This window comes from Podarcis filfolensis (genome assembly GCF_964270895.1).
Source record: "Podarcis filfolensis genome assembly, chromosome: 6".
Lineage (NCBI taxonomy): Eukaryota > Metazoa > Chordata > Lepidosauria > Squamata > Lacertidae > Podarcis > Podarcis filfolensis.
This window is the reverse complement of record NC_139609.1, coordinates 43309675-43322933: the sequence shown is the minus strand read 5'-3', so window position 1 is coordinate 43322933 and position 13259 is coordinate 43309675. Positions and strand designations below refer to the sequence as shown.

At 43.4% G+C, this 13259-nt stretch overlaps 2 protein-coding genes across 6 annotated transcripts; one reads left to right on the top strand and one right to left on the bottom strand.

Moving 5' to 3' along the window:
* Position 1: 1 nt before the first annotated feature.
* On the top strand, positions 2–1542 carry TMEM141 (transmembrane protein 141). Of its 2 annotated transcripts, none has more exons than XM_083619522.1 (2): positions 2–71; positions 851–1542. In XM_083619522.1, exon 2 carries the CDS (start codon positions 923–925, stop codon positions 1313–1315), a length of 393 nt encoding a protein of 130 aa, XP_083475648.1. In that variant the 5' UTR covers positions 2–71; positions 851–922; the 3' UTR covers positions 1316–1542. The 2 variants fall into 2 exon arrangements, with proteins under 2 accessions (XP_083475648.1, XP_083475647.1); XM_083619521.1 differs by lacking the exon at positions 2–71 and adding an exon at positions 291–419.
* Positions 1543–2113: 571 nt separating this feature from the next.
* On the bottom strand, positions 2114–12794 carry YIPF1 (Yip1 domain family member 1). Of its 4 annotated transcripts, none has more exons than XM_083619512.1 (10): positions 12659–12794; positions 10630–10704; positions 9651–9814; positions 8571–8651; positions 7816–7903; positions 7598–7714; positions 6075–6241; positions 4723–4905; positions 4051–4148; positions 2114–3146 (listed from the first exon to the last, which is right to left on the bottom strand). In XM_083619512.1, exons 2-9 carry the CDS (start codon positions 10658–10660, stop codon positions 4056–4058), a joined length of 924 nt encoding a protein of 307 aa, XP_083475638.1. In that variant the 5' UTR covers positions 10661–10704; positions 12659–12794; the 3' UTR covers positions 2114–3146; positions 4051–4055. The 4 variants fall into 4 exon arrangements, with proteins under 4 accessions (XP_083475638.1, XP_083475637.1, XP_083475639.1 ...); XM_083619511.1 differs by having other exon boundaries at positions 12249–12672; XM_083619513.1 differs by lacking the exon at positions 12659–12794 and adding an exon at positions 11920–12188.
* Positions 12795–13259: the final 465 nt, after the last annotated feature.

Here is a 13259-nt window from a genome sequence, read left to right as displayed (position 1 = left end):
TGTGGAGCTTCAACCGTTCTCTAAGCGGAAGTTTACTTTCTTACGGAGTCCCGGTAGAAAAGGGGGAGGAAGTAAGTGAGATGTGCCTCTGTTTTCTTTGTGCAGATTTCCGATATATTTTAAAATATATTTTGTGTTGTTTTTTTAAAAAAATCATTAAATATTTCATATATACAATATAGTATTTTAAAATATCCAATATATAATGTTGCTGGCATCCGTCCCTCTCGAGAGACAATGGAAAAGCGCAAGCCTGGGCAGTGTGCATGGAGGTGCTGGGCTGCTTAGATGACAAGACCCCCCTCTCGGCCTCGCTTTCCTTCGTCTCGAGAGACAATGGAGTGCTCCTCCGGTGGCGAAGACAATAGCAGCACCAAAGTGACCTTCCCAGGGCGCAAGTCTGAGGAGCGTTTATGGAGGTCCTGGGCTGCTCAGAAAACACAATCCCCCTCTTGGGCCTCGTTGATATGGTCCAGAGGAAAGCAAAACAGTACATTTGACACCAGGGTGGCTGCAGGAGTTGACGGAAGGAGGTCTACAAGGCACCGTCCAACCGTCTTAGGCACTCCGCTCCTGATTTGTCCTGCAAGGCAGTGGACAGAGATTATTCCCCAAGGTTTACTCCCAGCAGGAGGAATGTAGTTTGGTTTCAGCACACGGAATATGATAGTAGAGCAAGTCTACTGCCAGATGGATGGAAAAACAATTAAGGTTTATTGGAACTTCTTAGTTTCCTATGTCTACTGATTAGCAATAAATCTTTGAGTGAACCATGCAGATGAAAATAAGCTTTTGAAAAATATGTGATTGCTAATGGTCTTCTCTCTGAACTCTCTATTTCTCATTTTAGCACCTCAGAGGATCTGAGGGGTCCAAGGCACAGGTGGAGGAGGGAGTGTGCAGCTTGGAGTCTGCAGCAGAGATGGTGAACGTGGGGTTGTCTCGCGTGGACGAAGCGGTGGCAGCCAAGCACCCGGGGCTACAAGAATATACTGCCTGCCAGTCTTATGCATTCATGAAGGGCATGGGGACATTTATTACAGTCTCCGGGATGGCTTTTGCTCTTCAAAAAATCATCTGGAAGATTCACTACCCGCTCCAGTGGAACATCCTGCTCTCCTTTGTTGCAGGTTCAGTTGCAAGCTATACAGTGACTCGATGGGAGACACAGAAGTGTTCTGACTTATGGATCTTTCTGGAGAGCAAACAACCCAGTGTCCCAGATGTAGCCAAAGAGAAAGTGCCCCATGTGGACCCCCAGAAGGAGACAGAGGCCGGTGCAAAAAGGAACAAGTATGGAGATGTCATGGACTAACCTGAAAATCCTATTGCAGAAATTTAACGCCTTTGGCTCATGGAATCAACCCATTAAATGGGGGGGGGGGTCAATGGATGGAGGCAGAGCAAATGACGCTACACAACTTTTCAAAGACATCTGAAGCAGCCCAGTATCAGGAAGTTTTTAATGTTTGGCGTTTTTATTTGTGCTGGAAACCCAGCCAGATTGGCAGGGTATAAATAATAAAATGATGGTGATGATGATGATGATTTCTTTCACTATAACCCCCCCATTAACTTCCCCACTAGTTCTGATATGGCAAAGATAAGGCTATAGTATTAGCAGTGAATGTCCAATTTCTTGTTTAATACGAGCCCAGTCTGCGACCTTCATGTGCTGGTTCTGTCACCCTTAAAGGTAAAGGGACCTCTGACCATTAGGTCCAGTCGTGGACAACTCGGGGGTTGCGGCGCTCATCTCGTCTCGCTTTATTGGCCGAGGGAGCTGGCGTACAGCTTCCGGGTCATGTGGCCAGCATGACTAAGCCGCTTCTGGCGAACCAGAGCAATGCACGGAAACGCCGTTTACCTTCCCGCCGGAGCGGTACTTATTTATCTACTTGCACTTTTGATGTGCTTTTGAACTGCTAGGTTGACTTTCACCCTTGCAGTCAACAAATAGTGGTTGCTTCACCTGGTCTCATGGGTGGGCTGGCCCTGGTATATATAGTTGCATGCCACCCCAATCTTTGAGCGGTGCAAGATCCCAAGGGTTCCATGCGCTTGCCCGGGGTCCATGTTTCCTTTTGGAAATGAGACACAGCAGAGACTGTGGTGTCTTTATGATATATGGTTTATTTACACATATATACAACCTGAGCCTACGATGGAGGGGCTCACAGCAGAACCCCCAAAAGGGTCTTCTCTCATAGTCACAGCCTTGGATTCAGACAGACATCAAACATTGCTCTCCCACCCACCTCGCTGTCTCTCCAGCTTACAGCTTTCCTAACTCCTCTTCTCTAAACTGGCTTTATCTGTTGAAGGAGGGAAGGCCCGCCTTTTGCCAATCTAGCACAACAAGCACTTTGATCCCTGGTCCTCTTAATGGCCTATCGCCCAGGACTGCTTAATTAGCTTTTGACACTTGCTGCATCCAGGAATCAGAAGTGTCTTAGCACTCAGCTTAACACACAAGCCTTGATTAAATCTAACACCTGCTGGGTCCAGGGATTATAGAGGGCTGGGATCCACAAACTCATAAAAATATTATGGTTTGTATCCAATGTTAGTCCCACTTAGAGTAGACGTTCTGAAATGAATGAACATGACTAACTTGGGTCCACTAATTTAAATTGGTCTTTTCTGAGCAAAACTTAGTCAGCTATAACTATGTTTGTATGCATATGCTCCCATCCTCCCCCAAAAATCCTGTGGATGCTGATGATGTATTATAAATACAGCAAAATATACAGGCTTTTGGGAAGAAATTTTTAGAAATGGTGGCATTTTGAGTCATTTTTATTTGATGACAAAACAAGAATTATACAGAAGATAAAAAAATAATAAATTATTAGGGTTTAAATCTACCGCTGAAATTTTTAGGATTCAAATCTCCAGGTGAAATTGATTCCACTGAACGGAAACCTTTTTTAAATCTTTTGCTTCAACAGAGCAGAATTTCAGCTAAGTCCATTACTAGTTGATCATTCAAGGGTGAGGTACTATGAATTTAGATGGTTCTGCTGATGTGTCATTAAGAACTTTTGGCTTTCGCTGATGCTTCTTTTCAGATCTTTTGGGTTTTCTTTTTTTCAATATGGGAAAGCCCCAATAAAGCAATATCCCACAGATGAAGAAATATATATCTGAGGAGGGCAAGACAAGCAAGTTAGTATTATGAATCTAAAATACAGAATGCTGAAGATATCAAGTTCTAGAGCATCTTTGCTACTGTCTACACAATTTGTCCAGAATAAAAAACTTAGAAAGAAGAGAAAAACCTGTAAACTTGCATTTGTCCTTGTTCTGAAGCACTTCTTAGTTTCGTTGCAGTTTTGCTAATGTGTTTTAATTGTACCAGATACATTGCAAAGGTCCATTTTTATTTTAATAGAACATATTCAGATTTTGGATGCGGGCCCTCATGTATTCCAGTTCTAATTCTAAATCTGTAGAAATACTCATCCGGTAACAAAAAATGATCATATCCATGAAATGCACCCAGAAGGATACAGATAAGCACTGAAGCAAGCCTGTTAGCTAATTAAACATGACTACCTCGGTATGCTATCATGCAGAGAACTGTCAGGTGTACTTTGTCTAAATGGGAGGGTGGGGAGTGATAAGTGGGTTTACAGCATTTTCTCACACTTCACTGTGACCAAGAATCATCACAAGATACTGTGCAGTTGTAGGCAAAATTGATTTTTAAGGTTCAGGGCTACTAGGGGCATTTTGCCTCTATCCTACTGGTGTCTCCAGGCTCATATATTGAGTTTTCCCCACATAGGTGAGTTGCTGAAATTCATTCATGATGGCGAGGGGAATTAAAAGGCTGCTTAATTTGTCCAGCAGTGCCACACTTGCCTTGTGCAGGGTGTCATCACAGCTGCTGTGGCACAAGCACAGCAAGCAAGGATGTAAGTAGAAGACCCACCTGAGAACCCAGGCACACTTAACATAGAATTCGACCCAACAAGCATCACTGCTTAAATTGAAGCGGGTTATAGCAAGACCACCAACATAGGGCATAACTTTTGAAATACTTACCTTTGTTACTGTTCCTTTATTGCTCTTATTGTTACATTTTGTGGAAGTGCAGTAGTTGGCATAACAACATCCAGTTCAGGGGCATCAAAAAAGTATGCCTACATTATTGGATAAGGTGAGAAGAAGGGACAGTAGTATATTATGAATATCACAGGTTAACCTTTATACTGTACTTTTTACATTTGTATTGCTTATGTGGGCAGGGAAGATGTAATACAACCATTAGCTTTACCACTGGATTTTAAAAGATGACTGCAATACCGACTATTGATTTAGTGAACAAATGAAACAAAAACAGATTATAGCATCAATTAATTATATGGAAAAAAAGCCAAAAAGGTTTACACAAGCAAGTAAGTGCTCAAGGCATGGGATTTAAGCATGTTCAACATACTGGTTTTATACCCTACTCCAATATAGGAACACTTAGCCACTTAAACAGCTTTTAAGCCAGTCACTGATAGACATTTGTAGACATGACTTGGTACAGAAATCCTATTTTTAAAATGCTACCCATTTCTAGAGTTACTGTATTTACAGTAAGTACAACCACATTTGTGTGGATTGCAGATTTTCTCCATGAATAAAGGTCTCCATAGGTGAAGCTTTTAACTGTTCATGAAAACTGACCTAAGAAAAAACTATTGAAAAGTTAGGAAACAACTGTCATACCAAGCAACCAACAGCAAGCAAGGCATTGAGAAGGACCACAGTCACAATTGTAGCCACGGCAATCCTTCGGTTGTCATCTCTAACAGCAGGCCAAAATGTCATCACTAAGACAGATCCTGAAAGGCACAAAGCAAATACCACCAAAACCCATCTGAGAGCTTTCTGCGGAATAATCCACAATATCTGTAAAGAAAAAGAAAGGAAATGCAGTTCTAGTTTTTGCTGGTTTGAATCAGATAAAATCTTACAGAAAAAGAATTTTCTGGATTTTAATGAGAAAATTAGTAAGAGCACCCACAAACGGTTTCTATATATAACCAATGTCTTGAACTCAATACTGAGTAAAGTTATAAATTGGCTGCTCTTCAAGACATAATCTAGAACTGTGGCCCACAATACAGTACACAATGATGCATATGTAGTGAACAGTAAGGTAAAGTTAAAGGGACCCCTGACTATTAGGTCCAGTCATGACCGACTCTGGGGTTGCGGCGCTCATCTCGCTTTATTGGCCAAGGGAACCGGCGTACAGCTTCCGGGTCATGTGGCCAGCATGACTAAGTCGCTTCTGGCAAACCAGAGCAGCACACGGAAACGCCGTTTACCTTCCCGCCGGAGTGGTACCTATTTATCTACTTGCACTTTGACATGCTTTCAAACTGCTAGTTTGGCAGGAGCAGGGACCAAGCAACGGGAGCTCACCCCGTCGCGGGGATTCGAACCGCCGACCTTCTGATCGGCAAGTCCTAGGCTCTGTGGTTTAATCCACAGTGTCACCAGCGTCCCTGTAGTGAACAGTAGGCAATGGCTATTTCCAAGAAAATACTCTGCATTGCTACTATCCAAAATCCACCATCAATCAATCCACCCTTCCTTCAACAAGTTAAGATACTGATGATACTCGATACACAATTTTTTTGTTTCATTTGTCAACTAAGGGGTTCTCAAAAAAAAAAGGATCTGTCAAAAGATTCCAACAGCATCTCAGATGGCACCCATGTTCAAGCAGCAGCCCTACAGAAAAGTATTCCTCAGTGTAGCCACATGAAACAGCATAGTGCATGGAATCCATGCGCATAACAGCTGGAGGGAACAGCAAGAAGCATCCCTTCCTTAGTTCAGATTAAATTATGTATGCACATTTCTGCAGTTTAGGGCAAATCTCAGTGAATTTTGTCCAGTATTTCCAAGGTCTATTAAGCAGGCCATGCATGGATTTCTCATCTAAACTTCCCATATACAATGTCAACAATCTGTATTGATCCGTTTATATTATAAAAAAATCAAAACAATTTATTCAGCACTTCCTCAAGACTCTTCATGTACTCAGGAATTCTTTATATTGAACTTACCGCTGTTGGAATATAAATGAAAAGTGAATAGCCATAAACGCACACAATCTCAAGAAATGAGTAGGATACAATGTTCACAACTTTACTGTTTCTCCACATAAGAAATCCCCAGAGAGCTAGAGGAACTAGCCAAGCATATGCATAGATGGCTGTAGCAGCTATGGACACTGTAAAGAGATGTATTTCAGCATTCAGAATCACAGCAAAATAATCAAGGCTATCACATCATAGAAATACTGACCTCAAAGGATGTAAATTAAAACTACCGCATTTTTCGCTCTATAGGACGCACTTTTTCCCCTCCAAAAATGAAGGGGAAATGTGTGTGCGTCCTATGGAGCGAATGCAGGCTCCTTGGCTTCGCGGCGACGCGCCTGTCCTGGAAGCCGGAGGAGGAACAGAAGGGTCTCCTTCTGTTCCTTCTCCAGCTTCGCTGAAGGGCACTGCCCCTTCTCCCTCTCTGCGCGGCGCCTCTCCTGTGAAGAGAGAGAGAAGGCGCAGCGCCCCTTGAGCAATGCGCCTGTCCAGCGAAGCCGGAGGAGGAACAGAAGGGTCTCCTTCTGTTCCCCCTCCCGCTTCGCAGCGACGCGCCTGTCCAGCGAAGCCCGAGGAGAAACAGAAGGGTCTTCTTCTGTTCCTTCTCCAGCTTCGCTGAAGGGCGCTGCCCCTTCTCCCTCTCTGTGCAGCACCTCTCCTGTGAAGGAGGGCTGCTGCGCAGAGAGAGAGAGAAGGCCCAGTGCCCCTTCAGCGACGCGTCTGTCCTGGCTTCTGCTTTAGCCCTGCGCAGCCTCTTTGGGCAAGGGGAGCCTTCATCCCACTGCCCTGAAGAGGCTTGGCGCGGTTACCCCAGAGGCCAGAACAGCCACACGGTATCCCAGAAGCCAGATCCCTCTTGCTGTTCTGGCTTCTGGGGTTCAGAATAATTTTTTCTTGTTTTCCGCTTCCCAAAACTAGGTGCGCCCTACGGTCCGGTGCGCCCTATGGTGTGAAAAATACTGTACATAACAGTTGGCTGCATTACTCTGTGTTTGATTGATAATCATCTGGCAGCAGTTAACCTTTTGAAATCAGGTCTCACAGGCTGCCCTGGCCTGCATATTGACACACCTTAAAATATGCCTCTGTTATCTCTGTCACTCAGTAAGAGAAATGGAACACTGAAATAGGCTGCCAAAGTTACTGAACCTCTATAACACAACACCCATACATAACTAAGAGCAATTACCTGATACATGCTTTCTCTTATGGTCACCCAGATCTGTCTGGCTGCTCCCTAAGCCATTCCTGTCTTCACTTGCCTAAGCTCTCAGTCTAGGTCAGGCAACATTATACACACCATATCTACAGCCTCTTCCTTGCTTCTAGTTTGGTGAGGAACTTAGTATCTTGAACTGCCATGTACTTCGGAACAAAACCTTTTATATGGTGGCTAACTATCTTAAATTTCTTCTTCTGTTATCTTAGCTAGAACAGTGAACCACCAGGAACTCAAATGTATTTGGAATACAGCTTTTAACACAAACCTTTTCGGAATTCAGGCACATAATGGAAATCAGGTTTGCCCAGATGGATGAAAAATTTTGAAAGGTTGCCACTGATAGCAATGGCAAAGACTAACGTGGCACATATCCAAAAGGGACCTTAATGGAAACAAAAGCAAAAGATCATTTATTCTGACTGACTGACCCAGTGTTGGGGAAAAATTAAGTTCTTTCATGACAATTTTAGCATTTGCACGTACCATAAAGATCTGGATTACTTCGAATATACAGTCTTACAAAGTTTTTTCCTGGTACTGGAAAAACAGAACCTTTGATTCTGTCGAGGACCTAATAAAAGTAATACAAAACATTTGACTGAAGATAAATTATTTTTATTAAATTATTTAATTAAATTATTGTGACATCTGAACTAGATAATTGCTTTGAGTGTTTGAAATGGCACAGTTGTCTGGATATCCCCTCTGTATTTTCTTCTTGCTTCAGTTGTAAGAATGGTTTGCTTATCCCTCCGCCCCACCTATTCCTTATATTGCTATATTGCTGCATAACACTCATCCTATTATTTCCATAGTTAACATCCACAGTTAAGCTGCCATTGAAATTTGATGACTCAGCACACACTAGTAAAGGGTGCAAGCATGCAGCACTTTGAATAACAGGTTGCATTTGTGGACAGAACTCCAGAGACTGAAGGGCACAGCAAACTCTGCTAAGTATTATAATAGTGCTACAAAAGTAGTAATCACACATGCATTGATTGGTATTGGCAATTTCAAGTGGCAGGCAGAGGCAACAGGCCAGATACATTTTCAAAAAGAATGACTCATTTGTCCTTTTTTTGTTTGGAGACCTGTGAATATGGAAACATGATGAACTCTGAACAGTTGCAGATAGTATTCACTACCAGCTCTGCCAAACTGTTATGCACAAAAAAGCAAGCTGAAGATCACTTGTGCATGGTGCCTAAATAGAGACATTACTGCAGATTGCAAACCTGGTATGTATCGACATCAAAAAATGTTTGGTAATACTCAAATGTCCAGAATGGGGCGCTTTTCTTCTGTCCGGCAAGCAACTGAAATTTTAGAAGAAGAGAAAAAGATTGCTAAGTCAGTATTAGTGTGTCATTTTAACAGGCAGGTCTTTTTAACTCATAGGAATTGCAAATATCTTTGAGCAAAGCGGGAAAAGACATTTCAACTTGGAAGAAGAATTTTCAGCAAAATGTATGCCAAATATATTATTGTTAACACCCTGCTAATTCGCCAAGCCCATCTTTCTGAAACAGTGTGTGTGGTATTGTCCGGCCACTGGCCACAAGTTCAGACAACCTGGTACCAACCCCGTGTCCTTCAGTCAACTCTAGCCACTCCACTCAGGAAGTATCTATTTCATCACTGCCTGTTATATGTGCTGTATATAATCCCTTCCAATTTGCAGTCCTGTGGGAAAGCCACACACAGCACTACAGAGGAGTCACACACCTCTGGTCAAAGCGGGGAAAGTATTGCCACTGAACAAATCTTCCAGTGGCTAGAAAGAAAGAAATTCAATAGAAAGCAATTCAGTAAAAGGGTACCAACAAGCCATGTAGAACAGTTTTCACAGGGAATATTCTGAAGTTAACTATTTTTATTTGATATCTGCTTACATATACAAGTGCCCCAAACCATTAATGTAGTGCTTACCACCTGAGATTGTAACAAGTACGAGAGCACTTTCACAAACCAGCTCAGGGCTAACAGAGAAAACAGCAAGTGAATAATGATAACAAAAAAGCTCTCCTATCCCCATTCCAACCTACACCCCATGAGCTATCTTCCAATACTGTGCCTACCCATCGAACACCCTGTCTGGGGTATTAAACTTCTCAGGAATACAATCTTTTTGCTACAGAGCAGCCTGGCCAAGGACTATCCTATGTTTTCTCTTTGTCACAGTTGACTACCCCGAGTGGCTTCTGCTGCTATTTACATACAACATATTCAATTTATTTAAAATAGCTGTTGTACTAATTAAAAGCTTGAGGAGGAAAATCAGTTTGTCAGAAAACATCTTTACATTGTCCTCTAACCTCAGTCTTATCAGAATCATCTGTCCCCAATAGCTCATCATCCTCCTCTCTCCCAGAATCTTGCAGATGTCCGTGCTTTGTTTTTGGTTTCTCAGCTGGTTCATCAATGCTTATTGTGACAGCATCCGGATTTGCTGCCAACAAATTGGCTGCATCATCAAATTCTGAAAAACAAATCATTCCAATAAAGTTTAGATTTTCACATTGCTAACTGTCAGGGCATGCAACTGTATGAAATTAGTAGGGCTCTCCCATCATTATGTTGCAAAGCTTGTGCTGGCCCCCAGTTAAAAAGATTTTGGTTTTCTTTGAGTAAGATGTGCTGCTGGTCTACCTCCTGCACACCAGCTGATGGCAGACCTGAATCTACACCCTAGGGTTGAGTTCACTAGACAGAAGAGCTATTTGAACTAGTGCATATTGAAAGGGGAGCAGCACAGAAACATAAATCAATAAGTGCAGAAGACAAATTAAGACAAATGGTATAAACCCACACACATTTTAAGTAATTAGAACAGCAGTAGACTGCCAGAACAGAAACAGTTCACATCTACTGAAATTTTCACCAATGGCAAACTCCGAAAGTAGTCACTCCTCCTACTTGTCTGCTGTAACTGTTGGCTTTCTATACATTTGAACCAGTGGCATACTACCTAACTGTAGGAACTGTAACTGGGCTTTCAGTCCTAATTAGAATAAGCACCTAGCAAATTGGCAGAACTTTAAGCTATTACTTAATGCACTCTTCATGTGCAAAATGCTCTATCACTTTCCCCATAATATTCCCATTATGTAGAGACAACTAAGCTCAGTTCCATAACTGATAAACGCTGCTTTTAAAACAATCAGCAGTAATGTTGAGCTCACAAGACTGTGCATTATGAAACATGGATTAATTATATAAGTGGTATTAATGCAATGGCCCCCTGCACATACTGCAGAATAATTCAGAGACTTTAAGTGTAATTTTATAAGTTACCATGAAACTTTAGGTCATCCACAGTTGCCATTCATGCACCAATGTCTCAACGAAGTGCTCAGAAGTGAAAAATAGCTGGAAAACATGAAGCAGGTTAAATACAATTTCAGATTAAAAATGGAACTCTATTATTCACATATTGACAAAACTGAATCACAGAGCTCTGGAATCTATGAAAATCCTGGAAATCTGAAGAAACCTTCAGATAGACTCCCAACAAGATTAGTCCACTTCATCCAGATTGCTACAAGCAATAAGGAGAATGATATAAATACGGATATAACGGGCAGAATTACTATTATTTACTAAATTTCTATACCGCCCTTCATCCGAGGATCGCAAATAGCTCAGGCAGACTATAACAGGGGAAAAGGAAAGCAATCCCTCCTTACTACAGCTTTTTAAATAGAAACACACAAGCCAACTAACCTGGGTGCAAATACCTTTCTGGCAATTAATATAATAAACTAGATTACAAAAAACAAACTCAAAAGTCTAAGGCCTGAATCACACAAACAAAAAAGCAACTTGATGTCTGCTAGAAATTCAAATGTGATTCCTAATGTTCTTTTTTAATAATATATTAGTCATCTTTGCCTTGCGCAAGGCAAAGATGAAAGTCACAAACACCAGGATGAAGGCTGCACTGTATCTGTAAGCATGTCAAATGCCCCACAAATATGCACCACTGCCAATGATTCTCTTTGGTGATTTACTGTGGTGTGGTGAAAAGCTGCCAGAGCCATACAGCGGCAGTTGCCCTGGCTGTCTTACTATGTGGTCACATCCCCAGAGGTACCGTTACAGTAGCATTAGCCCCCCAGTATCTTTCCTGGTGCTTTTGCCGCTTCTTACACCACATACACAAAATCTAGGGGCACTTCCTCAGAAGCAGTTTCGTGCTGCTTTATCTTTCAAGTCCTAAGGTTGCTGACAGAATATCCTACTGGAAATCTGTAGTGGTCAAGGTATGGGAAAGCAGGCAGGCAAGTATTCTGGCCACTGCAGTCTTCCAGCAGGGAAAGAAAAAACTACCCAGTGCCTAAGAGGGCCCCCCCAAAAGCCAACCCTGAAGTGCTTTTGGGGAACCCATGAAGCTAACTTCCAAGCAAATATGCTTTTATTACATGGAGACTGAAGACGTAGCAAGAGACAAGCCTTGATGTAACCAGCAGCCTTGCGCTCGTTACCTATCTATAGGTCAGCCCCAAATCACTTCCCGGTTCCATGCAAATCACCGCCGCTTCCATATTTAATGCCATAAACCTGGCTGCGAGGGAGAAAACCCACCCTTGGCACTGCTAAGGCGGTTAAAGGACACGAAGGAGGGACCCAGCAGCATTAAGAGATGCCTCTTATGGCGGGAAGAGAGGGACAGCAGCCATCGCTTCGCTTCCCTGCGGTCCTATTTGGACGCAATGAATAAGCCCCCGGCTGCATCATTCGAACGTGGGGTCTGCGCGCCAGGGAGCCGGCGCGCAGACACGGGTCTCTCTCTTTCCCCCTAACGTGTGAAGCCTCCCCTTGGGCCAGGCCGCAGGGTGGGCCCTCTCCCACCCACTCCACGAGGCGGCGCCGCGGTCACTACCTCCCGGTGCCAAAGAAGGGACGCTACGTACCGAGGGCCTGTGTTGCCGGAAACGGCAAGGGCTCGGCGGCTGCTTTAACTTCTCTCCTCCTTAAAGAGAGAGGACGCCCTTTAAGAGGCCGGAGCCGACCGGCGCGTCTCTCTGTCGCTCTCCTGTCCCCTCCCTTTAAAGAGAAAGCGAGCAGCGCCTCCAGTTGGCACCGGGCGCCTTATAAAGCCCAGCAGATTTGTCGCGGCAGGTGGGATTAGGGGTGCGGAAGCTTGTGCCGCAATAAATGTGTTAACCTTCCAAGCTGCCGCTCTGCCTTTTGCAGAGCTGCCTGTAAAGGACAAACTGTAATCCTATGCATGCTCCCTTGGGAGTAAGCTCCAAGGGCTGCCTGCCTGCAGGTTCTTGAACTGGTTACTCATTCAAACAGCCTCTTTCCCTCCTTCTCGCACCATGATTTCAAGATCCCCGATCTCTGCTCCGATGGGCAGCGCCGTACCGTCTTCACACGACCCTCCTTAATGATCTCGCTAGGAAGCTTTCAGCCCCTGAAGGCGGAGCAAACTGTTACATCTTCCCTTAAAGTGATGAAGAAACGCTCGCTCCAAAAGAGATGTGCGGGAACTGAGCAGGGGGACGCCGATAAACAGGTTTGTTTTCTTCCCGGCAGCTCCCTCGTCTTTCACAACCGTGTTGTTCAGAGACGCAATAGACCAAACTCTACCTGTTGCTTAATCTTTATGCTTGTTGGATTGCCCAGCTGTTAAAAGTAAACAGAAGTCCCCCGCTTGCCACACAGCCTCAAGCATTCTGCTTTCATATGTGAAATGGGAACAGTGGCTGTTGTGAGAGCAAGTGCAGCAGCGTATATGCACAATACAAATAGCAATAGGATATTAAAGGGAGATGGGAATTATCCATACAGCTGGTATGCACAAGGGCCACACTTACTTTTTTAAAGAAGTCAAGGGGGGGGTCAGGAATTCTGATTCAAAAACAAACACAAAATGTAATTCCTGTTCATATTCCTCAGTTCAAACAAATTAAATCATT

What these genes read in the sequence shown, in the direction of transcription:
- YIPF1 (XM_083619512.1), bottom strand. Translation starts at nt 10,660, where the DNA reads ATGGCAACTGTGGATGACCTAAAGTTTCATG. An exon ending in TTGATGTCGATACATACCAG is followed by an intron (nt 7,904 to 8,570) that starts GTTTGCAATCTG and finishes TACTTTTATTAG; the next exon opens with GTCCTCGACAGAATCAAAGG. An exon ending in TCATTTATATTCCAACAGCG is followed by an intron (nt 4,906 to 6,074) that starts GTAAGTTCAATA and finishes TTTTCTTTACAG; the next exon opens with ATATTGTGGATTATTCCGCA.